The 13,948-nt window shown below is 35.2% G+C and overlaps 1 protein-coding gene across 1 annotated transcript in view; it reads left to right on the plus strand.

The window, feature by feature from the left end:
* Positions 1 to 918: 918 nt before the first annotated feature.
* The window catches only part of LOC136027695 (catenin delta-2-like), a 15,928-nt gene continuing 2,898 nt past the window's right edge, over positions 919 to 13,948 (plus strand). The window contains exons 1-3 of the mRNA XM_065705144.1: positions 919 to 1,711; positions 11,660 to 11,893; positions 13,769 to 13,861. Coding sequence (XP_065561216.1) covers positions 1,457 to 1,711; positions 11,660 to 11,893; positions 13,769 to 13,861 — 582 coding nt within the window. The 5' untranslated portion in view covers positions 919 to 1,456. The remainder of the gene's footprint in view (positions 1,712 to 11,659; positions 11,894 to 13,768; positions 13,862 to 13,948) is intronic.

Raw genomic sequence — 13,948 nt, forward strand, 5'->3', positions numbered from 1 at the left:
ATAATAAGAAACAAAAGAAGAAACACTAATTAGCTAAAATAGACGAAAAAGGGACATAAAAAGAAGAAAAACTGCGGTGAAACAAAAAGAAAAATACGAAGGCTATATTGTATTGAAAAAAAAAATTAAAGACCGTTATCTGTAGTAAAAATTCTGAACAAAATTGAATGTATAAAAACCTTGATTTTATTTGTAAATATATTTTTTTTTTTTTCACTGTCTTTGAGTCGCTCGTTAACATTCCAACAGCCAAACGGGTATCTAGTAACGTCCTCAGATAAATCTTCTGAAAGATATTCAACAAATCTTCATCTTTTTTTTTCTCTTTTTTTAATCGATGCCGCTTTAGTTAGAACAAACCCTTTAGACTAGAAACAAAAAAATGCGAAGAGGTAGTGTCAGGTAACGAGAAGATTGATCAACTGAATAGCTTTACGTATCTGTAGTATTATCAATAAAGATGTTAAAAGTACAACAGCCAAGGCCCGTTTTTTTGGTAGAATGGGAAGGCATGCGACAATGTTCAAGTATGGTCCTGAAACGGGGACGTTCCAAATTGCAAATGAACATTTATCAAATGTTTTCTAAAAGAACTGTCTTAAGACAGTTTTAGGTACCCGCTTGACTGACTGTATCTCAACAGGTTGTATGAAAAATTGAGTTCGGTCCCAGTTTCTAGGGCAATAAGAAAAAATGGACATTTTTACAGATGAAGGATGATAGATTGACAAAGATTGCGCTTTTTGGCTCTCTATTTAAAATAACATTCCATCAGCCAAACGGGTGTCTAGAACTGTCCTTAGATAATTCTTCTGAAAGGTGTTCAGCAAATCTTCGTCTGTTTTTTTTTTTTTTTTTTTTTTTTTTTTTTTTTTTTTTTTTTTTTTTTTTTTTTTTTTTTTTTTTTTTTTTTTTTTTTTTTTTTACAGTGTCGCTTTAGTTAGGACAAGTAACTTAGACTAGGAATAAATAAATATGAAAAGGTAGTGTTGGGTAGCGAAAATAGACTGACAAAGGCTGTGCTTTTTGGCTATCTATTTAGAACTAAAGAAAACATAGGCCGTCCCTGAATGGAACGGGAAGAGTTTGCAATGAAGAATTTAGAGGATATCGGAGGAAAGGGCCGTACGCAGCTGTGGTGGCCTCCCTCTGGAATATTCAAAGTGAAGACTCAAACATGTTCTATTTTACTAAACCCTCTAAAAAAATGGGGGGGGGTCAATAATAATAATAAAAAAATCTATGATTTGAGTAAGATTTCCCCAGAAGTTAGTTATAATTTGGGATTTGTAAATTAGATAATTTAGGGTATATTTGTAATTTAGGGTAGGGGGTGGAGAAATAATAATAAGAGAATTATTTTAATAAGAACCGCCCGGAAGTTAAGGGAAAATTAGGGTTCAGAGGACGTACCCCTCCCCTTGAGTATGTCTCTGTTTTAGAGTGCTCAATTTTAATGTTATGCTTTACAGGTAAATATGCTATGAGGGACTTGGTTCAAAAACTCCCAACTGGGAATGCGTCACAAGATCAAGCGACGTCAGACGAAACAATTAGTGCCGTTCTCGCGACGCTTAATGAAGTCATTAAGAAGAATGCAGAGTTTTCACGATCGCTTTTAGAAGCTGAAGGTGTTCCTCGTTTAATTAATTTGGCTAGACCTAGACAGGGTCTGAACAGGTCAGCACGGGTCGCCAAGTTTGCCTCGCAGGTATAGTAATGTCTTTGTTTCGTATAGTCATATTTCGAATCTGGGGTGAGCTCAGATAATCTGATAATGTCGTGTCTGAGCCTATAAGGATGATTATGGAAAAACAATATACTGTTGCTCCGAATATAACTTTTGCAAGGTTATGGAACGAGTTCCCAGAAGAGCTGAGAGGTGGGACCTCCCTCGCGTTCATTTAAAAGAAGAATAAAAAATCATTTATTAGTATTGGAAAAGACTAGTTAAATAATGATTAATAAAAGTTTAAATGTTTACGTATTGTGTTTAAATTATCTCGGCGTCTAGGAAGTGTAATTTATTTTTTGAATTAATAATAACCCCCATTGATTGATTGATTGGTTGCTAGTCTTGCCATTACATGTCAACATATATATATATATATATATATATATATATATATATATATATATATATATATATATATATATATATATATATATATATATATATATATATATATATATATATATATATATATATATATATATATATATATATATATATATATATATAGTTTTTAACATGATTTTTTTTATAATTGGAAAAAAAATATATCCCTCTCCGTATGCTGACCAATGTTGTGCGTAGCGGAGATACTGATCTCCTTTTTCTCTTCCTTTAGCCCCCCCTCCCTCTCGAATTCTGCCGGAACCCATTTGGAACTGGGTCCACCCTAGCTGACCTTACAGAGTCACACCGGTGACCTCGTTCTGAACCAAATAATTAATGACGCAAGGACTCGAACCACACCCTTATGGACGCATGATTATGTCAAGAGGCCCTATTTAAATCTGTTATCCCCAATTTTTTTGTTTTCGTATGCATACCTGCGTAGTGCAGGTGCCAACCTTTTGATTCTCTGTCCTCGACCGGGAATGCTATGCTTGGTTGGGGCAAGTCCTCCGATGCTCCGTATCCCCTCTCTGCAGAAAATGTCCTGTGTTTTTTTTATGGCACTTGGTATTTACCGAGTGACATATAGCGATCACAAATTCTGTCGGTCTGTCTGTCTGTCGGTCCCGGTTTTACTGGTTTAGGCACTTCCAGATAAGCTAGGACGATAAAATTTGGCAGATGTATCAGGGACCAGACCAGATTAAATTAGAAATAGTCGTTTCCCTGATTCGACCATCTGGGGGGAGGGAGGTGGACGATTCATTCGGAAAAATTTGAAAAAAAATTAGGTACTTTTAACTTACGAATGGGTGATCGGATCTTAATGAAATTTGATATTTAGAAGGACCTCGTGTCTCTGAGCTCTCATTTTAAATCCCGATCGTATCCGGTGATATTGGGGGAGTTGGAGGGGGAAACGGGAAATCTTGGAAAACGCTTAGAGTGGAGATATCGGGATGAAACTTGATAGGAAGAATAAGTACTATTCCTAGATATGTGATTGATATAACCATACTGAATCCGCTCTCTTTTGGAGAGTTGGCGGGGGGGGGGGGGGTTAATTCGGAAAAATAAGAAAAATTGAGGTATTTTTAACTTAAGAACGGGTGACTGGGTCTTCGGTGACTTGGTGACGGGTGACTGGGAAACCTGTTAGTTTATTGTTACCCACTCAAAACCAAAAATGTGAGAAAATCTGCCTTATTTTTGAAAAAAAGAGAAACCTCCCCAAAAAAGCGAGCTATCTTATTGAAAATCCCTTTATTAGATACATCGTTTCAGAGAACCATAGAGGTTTCAAGCTCCAATCTTCAAAGTGTGGAATTTCGCTTATTTTTCAGAAGAAACATCATCGATGCGTGTTTATTCGGTTTTTTTTTCCAGGGGTGATTGTATCAAACCGAATGTCCAAGATAATTTAGAGGGAACTCATTCAAACATAGATTTAAAGCTATTTTTTAACTGACCATACAGATTAAGTCAAGGAAAAGCCTTGTTTTCTGCGATTTTAGATCACCAAACTACGATTTTATCCAAATTTACAATCAATTTAAAATTCAGAGAAGCTAATTGATTAAAGAGTATCAATAGCTATATTTTAGGCTTTTCCAGTTGCAAAAGAAGTAATGCCACATGGTGGCAGTACTGGATTCAACCAAGTTGATTCGCTTTATTTGTAATGAAATTAGGCTACGTTTGGTGATTGTAATTGCGTGTCATCTATAATGAGAGGGAGTAAGTAATTGTTTATGTTAAGGATAGATCACTTAAAAAGAAAATTCTAATGGACAAACTGCTTACTCTTCATGAGGCTTCAGTTAAATGTTGAAAGAGGTAGGGCGGGAGAAGGAATGAATTAAATTGTTTCTCTATACAGCAAAAATGTTACATTCCCATATTTTCCAGTACAGAGGTGGAAAAGGCAAGGCAGGTCATCATCAGTTGACAAATACTGAGATGGCAAATACTGCTAATAACTTGGTTTTCAGCAATTTTAAATGGTGTTGTATGAAGTACTGTAATGTATTTATCGATAAGAAAATCCTCTTGCAGAGGTTGTGATGGCTTCAGTTATGTAGAAGATCAAAAGTCTCACATAATTTCCATCCATACTAGCAATAATGCTCCTTTTCATCCAAACTTAATTCTTTAGTAGTAATATTAACAAGGAATTTTTTCCAAAATTACTATTCACTGCCAATTTTTTTAAGTAAATTCAAATTTTATCCAAAATTGATATTTCAAATCCCGACCAGATCTTCTGACATTGTGGGGAGTTGGAGGGGAAATCTTGGAAAAACACTTGGAGTGGAGGAATTGGGATGAAGCTTGGTGGATAGAATAAACAAATATCCTTGATACGTGATTGACAGAATCGTACTGGATTCGCTGTCTTTGGGGGAGTTGGGGGGAGGGGTTCAGTGGTTTGGCGAGTTTGGTGCTTCTGGACGTGCTAGGACGATGAAAATGGGTAGGCGTGTCAGGGAGCTGCACAATTTGACTTGATAAAGTCCTTTTCCCAGTCGACCATCTGGGGGGCTAAAGGGAGAGGAAAAATTAGAAAAAGTCTGGTATTTATAACTTACGAGTGGGTGATCGGATCTTAATGAATTTTGATATTTAGAAGGACATCGTGACTCAGAGCTCTTATTTTAAATTTGACCGTCATTAAGCCTCTTATTTTCCTTTTTAAATCAATCTATTAATTTATAGAATTTTGTTAGAGCTCATACCATATGATCTCTTGGCTCTTAGCTCTTCTCGCCTCGTCGCAAGTGCCATATGAGCTCTTAGCTCTTGTTTTAATTGGAAAAATGTAATATGTACTTTTATGTAATCCGTTACATTCATTACGAAGATGGATTATCGTTGGATTAACTTTAAAGATATCTAAGATATCTTAAATCCTTAATCAGTACATTAAATCAATCTTTGACTAGATAAGTCACGAAAATAGGTTCTTCTAGAAACTGTTGACAGTACCTTGACTTTTAACTGATGGTATCTGCATACACGGTTTCTCCAGACAACGTTTTCTATGCTGACGCCGAACAAATTGCAAAGAAAATATGACGAACTCCCGTAAAACCATTGATTCTATGAAAGAGTAACCCAAGAGTTATGATAGTAGAATTATACAAAAGCGATTAAAACAAAACAAATATAAAACAAAATGGCAATATAAACAAAACAATATTGAACAAAACAGAAAACATAGTATAAATAAAACATAAAAAATTAGTTACCAATTGATTAGTATGCTATTTTAAAAGATAATAGTATCGTCTTGATAATACCCGATGGGAAACATCAAAACTCAGTTTTGAAGTTTTTTAATTAGAAAAGTATTATGACGTTATAATGACCATGTAAACAAAAAAGAGCTAGTACCATTTTATTAGTTTGGCATTTTAAAATATATTAGTCACTTTATGACGATACAGAACGTGACGAGTTTTGAAGTTTTTTACTTTAAAAAGTGTAATAACACCATAATGACACTGACACTGTAAATGACAAAATTAATACCAGTTGATTATTGTGTTATTCTTACAATAGAATTGTCACATTTGTGACGATTTACAATCTGAGAAGTTTGAAGGTTTTAAGCTTTCCCAAAGAGGAATTAAGGCCACTATTATAGCGTAAAAGGCATTTCCTTTAACCATTCTGACAGTTTAAGCATTTTAGGAGTTACCACATAGCAAGTCCATATGGTACATACTATAGGGTCTCGGCTTACTATAAGTCTTGCAAACATTTTCTTTAATTAAATTACGACTAATTTTGCAATCAAAATGAAAGAATTACCAATTTTAGATAAAAGAAAGTTTATTTTATTTGATAGCTTTATATTTTCTTTTTTTCCATAACTTTTCCTTTCACCAGTTATTAACTACTAGAGTATTCGGAGGGTGATTTTTCTATTTGTCCTTTTTGATTATAAGTCTAGGGCCGAGGAAAGACCCCGAATGGGATCAGAAAAGGTCGTAAGAAGGAATCAAAAAGAAATTGCAACTTCTTGGGAAGATATAAAGAGGGAAGCTTTTGGAGCTATGTTAGCTTCATGTGGCTTGTTGCTGCAGTAAGTTGTTAGTAGAAGATTGGGATGGAGGAGTGTGCGTAGCTGTGTTGGCCTCAGGCGGCTTGATGCTGCAAGTAGTAGTAATAGTAAATAAAATAAGGATAAATAATACGGCATTAGACTTTACAGTCCCTACCGGCGGTGCTGATCTCCGTTTCTTGGCCCTTCAGCCAGGAAGTGCAATGGGGAGCTGGGGGCCAACCATCCTGTGCTTTCGCACACCCTTCCTGTTTACCTTCCCCAGATTTCTACAGGTACCCATTTAGAGCTGGGTCGACTCTGGCTGAGCTTACAGAGTCACGCCACTAACCCCCGTCCTAAACTAAATAATTTGGTAAACTATGATTTGAACCCTCGTCCTCTCAGACAAAGGATCCTGAATCCAGCGCACCAATCCACTCGGCCAGGACGGCTCAGTAATAGTAGTAGTAGTAATTATTTCATCTCTGACCTAATGTAGGTAGCAACTAAGGCCCTAAACACACTTGGCGTTTTTTGAAGATCGATTTTTTTTTTCACTGCCGCTCTAAAAAAGGTAGCGTTTACAGACTGGGCGGTAAACATTCTACCGACGTCGCATTAGTAGACCACAGATCTGAGATCATGCAACAAAAGACTGTTGCATAGATAGATAGATGCCACTACATGTTTATTTACAACAAGAATTCAACCATATAAACAAACAGCGCAAATGCCTAATGGCATACTTAAGCGCGTGGTATATCACCAAAAAAAAAAAAGAAAAAAAAGAAACATAAACAAAAGAAATAACCGCCATTACTTCAGCTTAAACTAATGTGCATTTCTTACGGAAATCAAACTTCAACACTCACAACGGAAATAGCATTCATAGTTTTGTGTTTAACCTGAATAGAGAACAATTTCTCTAGTTAACAAAACTAAAGAAGTGTCTAGTAGATTTGGCTCTCTGAATCGGTGGATAGCGTTTTAAGCTTATTTGTTTTTCTCCATTTATTGATGTATGTGCATTTATTGAAAGCTCTTGAGTTACTAAAATTCTATTAAATCTATGGTCAATTGAAGAGAAAGCGAAAAATAGACTTGTACAGGTTGATCCGGTTAACGAAAGGAGAGAAGGAGTTGAAGCCCTCTAACCTTTCCGCCACATATGACGTTCCAATATGTATACAAAGTGGTGGAAAGTGGATAACTCCTTGATACTCGTAATCTATGAAAAAAATAGAACAAAAAAGAGGAGAGAAAAAAGATATGGCTTTAGTGAGGCTTCTAAAATGTAACTTTTTATTTAGTTTCACTGCAAAGTAATATACAAGCTTCTTTAACAAGCAAAAACACAAAAAAGAAGCCATGATAAAATAACACCACTATACATTCTCACTGCAAGCACAGCAGCGGTCGTCAACAGACTGGACGGCGAGCGTGTAACTGTACATTTAGTCATATAGGCCACCATCTTGGCGGAGGCGGTAAAAATACTGATGAATGTAGTGAAAATACTGATAAATGTAGTAGCAGTGATCAGCTGCATTGCTGCCGTCAACGTCAAATAAGCCGATGGTTTATTTAACCGCCCAATGTGTACGTTGTTATACCATCCTATTTGCCTCTACGGGTACGGTGGTAAAAATTCCGATTGGTAAAAATGCCAAATGTGTTCGGGTCTAAGGGGTAATATTTTATTTCCTTGATACGAAATTTGTTATGAAAAAAGGAGTCTGCAATAGCTATTTATTCCTGTTTAAGTATTATTTCTTTTTTGTGTTTTTCACAGCTTTTCGTAATAAAATTATCAATCCCCTTATTTGGCTCGAGAGCAAACATTGTATACATGATCCGAGTCTTTCTTTTTCTTTTTTTTTTTACTTTTTTTTAAGGCTGAAACTGTCTTGCATTTTAGTATTCCCTTGCTCTCATGTTTGATCAATTTGGTTTATCTTGGAAAGAGTTCAGAATTTCCAAAAATGTTTATTTTCTATATAAACTGTAAAGTGATATGCCATATCTTGCAAATCGAATAAACATTCAAAGATGTTGTTTGTGAACTTACATTATATATTAAATACATATATACAAAAGATGCTTTTCAGTATATTGACTTGTGAATGATTTTTAGTAGATTGAACAATTAGAATTAAAATGAATAAATTATAATTAAAAAGTCGATGAAATTAAATTTAGGACCCAAAAAAATGAATCAAAATATAAGGACGTAAAGTTGTGTATCGACTATGTCACCTGAATAAGAGTTACTTTCAAATCTTCTTTTTATGAATGATTAATAAGAAAACAAGTTTTTTCATCTGAAAGTAAGGAGCAACATTAAAACTTGAAACGAACAGAAATTCTTACGTATATTAGGGGGTTCGCCCCCTAGTCAACACCTCGTTCTTTTCGCTAAAGTTCGAATTTTGTTCCAATTTTTTTAAGAATGACCCCTGAATCATGAAGGCCGTTTAATTAGAATAAATAGTTCTTTTGAAATTACTAAACTTTAGCCTAAAGAGCGTGCTACTAGGGGACGAACCCCTAATATATGTAAACATTTCTGTTCGTTTTAAGTTTTAATGTTACTCCTTATTTTCAGTTGAAAAAAAAACTAGTTTATTTTATGTCTGGTATTCTTTTTAATAAGGCTGGAAAATCCGGCGTTCCCTTTTCATCAATGTCCCTTCCCCCATGAAAACGTCGTCCATGGAAGATCCTCCCACTTAACCCCCTTCCCCCTATACCCCCCTCCAGAAGAAAAAACCCTGAAAACGTCTGTGTACTTCCCAATAACTAATACTATATGTAAACAATGGGCAAAAATACATAATACATAACTTGCGGCCCTTCCCCGGGGACTGTGGAGGATTAAGTCATCCTCAAAGACATAGTTATTAGATTTTTCGACTGTGTTGATTAAAATGGCTATCTCAAAGTTTTGGTCGGGTGACTCCGTAAAAAAAATGAGCGTGAGAGGGGGCCTAGTTACCTTCTAATTTTTGTCGCTTATAAAGGGCACTAGAACTTTTTAATTTCCGTTCAAATAAGTCCTCTCGAGATATTCTAGGACCACTGGGTCGGTACAATCACCCCTGGAAAAAAAACAACTAAACACGCATCCGTGATCTTTCTTCTGACAAATAAAAATATATTTTTACAAAATTCCATGTTTTTGCAGATAGGAGCTTGACACCTCTATAACAAGGTTTTCTGATACGCTGAATCTGATGGTGTGATTTTCATTAAGATTCTCTGACTTTTAGGGGCTGACTTTGTATTCCAAAAATAAGGCAAATTTTCTCAGGCTCGTAACTTTTGATGGATAAGACTAAACTTGTATATTTGAAATCAGCGTGAAAATCAGATTCTTTTGATGTATCTATTGGTATCAAAATTCCATTTTTTTTTTTAGAGTTGCGGTTACCATTGAGCCAGGTCGCTCCTTACTTACAGTTTGTTACCATGAATTTTGTGAAGCTATGACTTCTGTATTTGCCGGTTAATTCTATGACTTCTGTATTCAATTGTTAATTCTTAGAAAAGACTGCTTTTTCATTTCAAAACTAAAGAAAATAAACAAAAGTGATTTTAAGCAGCTTAATAAAGATGACGAAGTTATGATAGAAACGATGCCGACTTTTTTAAATTTGCATCTGGGATTCCGTTTCAACAGAAAACGATATAGAACGGTGGTATCGAATGATGTCATCCATTATTGATCTATCATAGCGATATAAATTTGTTTTGTTTTTTTTTTTTTTTTTTTTTTTAGTGTTGAATACTTGAGATATAATAATAATTCATATATTTCATATAATTCATTGTTGAAAGATTACAGCTCAAGATTCTATTGCATTGTAATTTTATTTTCATTTTCAATGCTGTAATAACTAGAAAAGAACCTATCTATATACACAAAAATAAATTGTTTGTGTATTGTGTGTTGACTGACGTCATGCATGTTTGTCGACTGACGTCATTATAAGGATTGAGTATTATGCCGTCATGAAGTTGTTTGTGGACTCACGTCATGTTTGTCGACTGACGAAATTACAGACCGGGACACAAATGACGACCGGGACACCGGGACACAGGGAATATAAATGACGATCGGGACACTCAAAGAGAAATTACAGACTGGGACATCGGAACACAGGGAATATAAATGACGACCGGGACACAACTACAACGGGGACGCCGGGGGGCACAGGGGGATATATAAATGACGACGGGGACACAGAGAATGTTCGATTAGCAATCACCATCTGCAACGCTCAAGGGCAATCATTAGAATAATGAGATATAGATCTGAATACGGATTGTTTTTCCCATCGACAATTATATGTTGCATGTTCAAGAGTCGGTAAACCTGACAATCTATTTATATGCACAGACAATGGGACAGCGAAGAATGTTGTATATTCGCAAGTTTTACGTAGTTAAAAACATATACAGAGGACAGCATAACATAGGCAAAAACATAGGACAGAACTACAATGGCGCCTAACTAATATGACGCGTAACGACTTACGCGCGGGGGGGGGCGAAGCGCCCACACCAAGTAGGTGTTGGGGTGCAAAGCGCCACCCCAACAGCTAGTTTGTAATATAATTCGTTTTCAGTGAAGCACCAATGATGCCGTCGGCTTTAGGCTTTTACAGTTAAGGAAAGGAGCAGTATCTAAACTGTTGTTTTTAGGAATCTTTTTTTTTTTTTTGGAAGGTGCAGTGCACCTGTGCAGTGTTAAAGCGAAAGGAGTATTTCATCCTGCTGCTAGCAATCATAGCGATATAAATTTGTTTTTGTTGTTGCTTTTTTTTATTATGAGTTGTTTAGTTTATCTTTGTTATTTCAAAGGCAATTATTTTCTGCTTTTCGTTGTGTTTGAATTCTGGATGTCAGGTCAAAATGTTTTTAATCTCTTATTATTTTAATTTCGCTATCTTTATTTTTTTGATGTTATTCGCCATTTTTTTTGTTTTTATATTTTAATCTAGTAACAGACTGGTTTATATTTGGAAGGTTTGTACAAATTTTGATATCGCAAGTTTATAGTCAAAGAGCATTGATAATTTTCAAGCGCGGGAACTGCCGCTAGTTGCAACGAAAACTTCATCAGCGTTATCTTATCATTTGGGTTTATGACATTTTTTTTTTTTTTCAGTATAATAATAAGAAAAATTGGTGAAATTACTGGAATGGGTGAAATTAGTGTATTAATTAAGGTTTAGTCTTAGTCTCTGAAAGAAACGCGATTACGAAGCATGAAATAAGTGCAAAAAGACGCCAAACGCTAGATGGCGTTTTTTGGCAGTAGTATCAGTTTCCACTCTTTATAAGTTATCCCAATTCTTCCGTTTATATTTTTAATATACAAAATCCAGTTGATTCTTCGATACGTTGAGGTGGAATCTGATTTAATTGGCTTTTTGATTCCGATTTTCTCAGTCCAAAAAATTCGCTACTAATTTTAAAATTTCTAGGTTCTCATTGCCATGTGGTCCCATCAGGAACTCCGTGATGTTTACAGGAAAAATGGTTTCAAGGAAACAGATTTTGTGGCAAGAGGCACCGCCGTTCCCTCCTCTCCACCACCTGGTGGTGTTCATAGTTCCACGCTCAATCGACCTATGGCTAGTCAAGGGGGTACTCGATACGAAGATAAAACTCTGTCTTTACAACGTGGAACTCAAAGAAACCAAGATGGGCAGTACAGGGTAAGCAAATCCTATTAGAAAGTGCTCAGATTAAAATTTTCTGTATATTCAATACGGATTAAGATCAATCAAATATAGCTAAAGCTAATAAGATGCTAATAAGCTGCTGATAAGATAATTTCTATACAGATAATTAAAAGTTTCGATATAGACACTGTTTTTTCAAGTTATTTAAAACAGGCTGAGGAGATGATAGAATTGTCAAGCGTTTTGGGTAAAAGAATTCTAAAAATCATTCAGAGTTTTTTTCCAATTTTACATACTTCGAAGTATTTTGTTTTCTATTTCTTTATACCGTATTTGAAAAGTATGCGCCTACAGATAATACAATCAAGTGCGTCTATAATAATAAGTCGTCTCTTTCGGCCATATGTCGGCCGATATGTCGTTCGGCATATGTATATGGATTCTCACTGTTGCTTGTCATCTAAATGCAAACAATTTCTGTTTTTCTTGATGTCATGACGTCGGAATGGACCTTATTTTTATTGGACATTTAACTGTTGCCTCGGCTTGTCTAATTATCATTATGAAAGACATACCGCTGAACCTTTGTTTCTTTTAATTGTTCAGGAGGTGGGACAAAACGTCTTCCTTTGTCTCGGCTTGTCTTTTGTCATCATGAAAGACATATCGCCGAACCTTTGTTTCTTTTAATTGTTCAGGAGGTGGGACGAAAATTTCTTTTGCCTCGGCTTGTTTTTTGTCATTATGAAAGAGATATTGCCGAACCTTTGTTTCTTTTAATCGTTCAGATAGTGGGACAAAAACCTCTTTTTCTTCTGACGATTTATCTAGTCCAAGTTGTTGATTTTCAAAGGTATGGTAGGCATTGATGACCTTATCCATGTCAAAATCCAAAACCTAATAATCATCGCTATCATTTTCAATTTGTTTGGTTCGTTTTACCTCGGATTGCCATCCGATATATATATATATATATATATATATATATATATATATATATATATATATATATATATATATATATATATATATATATATATATCCCCACTTTCCCAAATCATAAGCCCTATTTGGTTTTTCTCCATTTGATTTGATATATTCAATGAAATGAAATCGATGTAAAACATCGCCAAGTCAATTTAATAAAATTTTATGGGTCCAAAAATCATATGGCAAAATTATATGGGTCCAAACTTTTGTCAAGTTTTTCTTCACTTGCCCCAATTGAGCCGTCTGGAGCTTAATGTCCTCGCTTAGAAGGGGGGCAAGGGCCCTCCACCAAATTCAAAAGAACTCTTTAAGCCTGGATTGCCCAAAAGGAGCAAAAAGAAGAGAATGACAACCTTCAATGATAAGCTGAGAAAGTTTGCCTCTTCTTGGCATAATAAAATGTTTTTTCTTTTTGTTTTTTAAGATTATTTACTTTTCTAAAATGTTCTCGAAGAAGTGAATATATTAAAAATTTTACTTAGCGACATAAAACAAATAAAAAGATGTTTTAAACCTTTTATTGGCCCCAAGATTCTTCAGTTGTAAAATGGACGAAAGATACACTACCTTGTTGAAAATTTTTTATGACCTCCAGATTCGTCAGTGTTCAGTTGCTGAAAATTGGAAAACTGGCTGTTAAGAAAGAGTTTTATGGAGAAAGGAATTCTTTTTATATTGTATTATAAATTGCAGACGTATTTCAAAGGTGAGTTTTGAGATGTGGGGGGGGGGCTGCAAACCCGCATTTCCAGGGTTTTAGTCATTGATGATCAGTTGTGCTTGATTTTCAATGAGAGGTATTTTTCAATAGCTTTAAGACTATACGACACTAAAAGAGCAAAATGGAATAAGGTCATTTGTGTGCTTTATGTTAAGTAAAATATTCAAGGTAACGTTACTATATTTATTCTATTTTAGGATGTAGTACCGCTAGCAGACATCCAGTACGGAGATAAAACAGGTCACACTGGGCCCCCGGTTGGTGGTGTCAGAATACTTCCTCCTGGCATGGTAATGAATTTTCTTAACTTATGGTGAATATTTTCGTTAGAATGTTCTTTAAAATATTATTTTCAGTACCTTTAAAGCTCTTTAAGG

The sequence above is a fragment of the Artemia franciscana genome, chromosome 5 (genome assembly GCF_032884065.1).
Source record: "Artemia franciscana chromosome 5, ASM3288406v1, whole genome shotgun sequence".
In the NCBI taxonomy this organism is placed as follows: Eukaryota; Metazoa; Arthropoda; class Branchiopoda; order Anostraca; family Artemiidae; genus Artemia; species Artemia franciscana.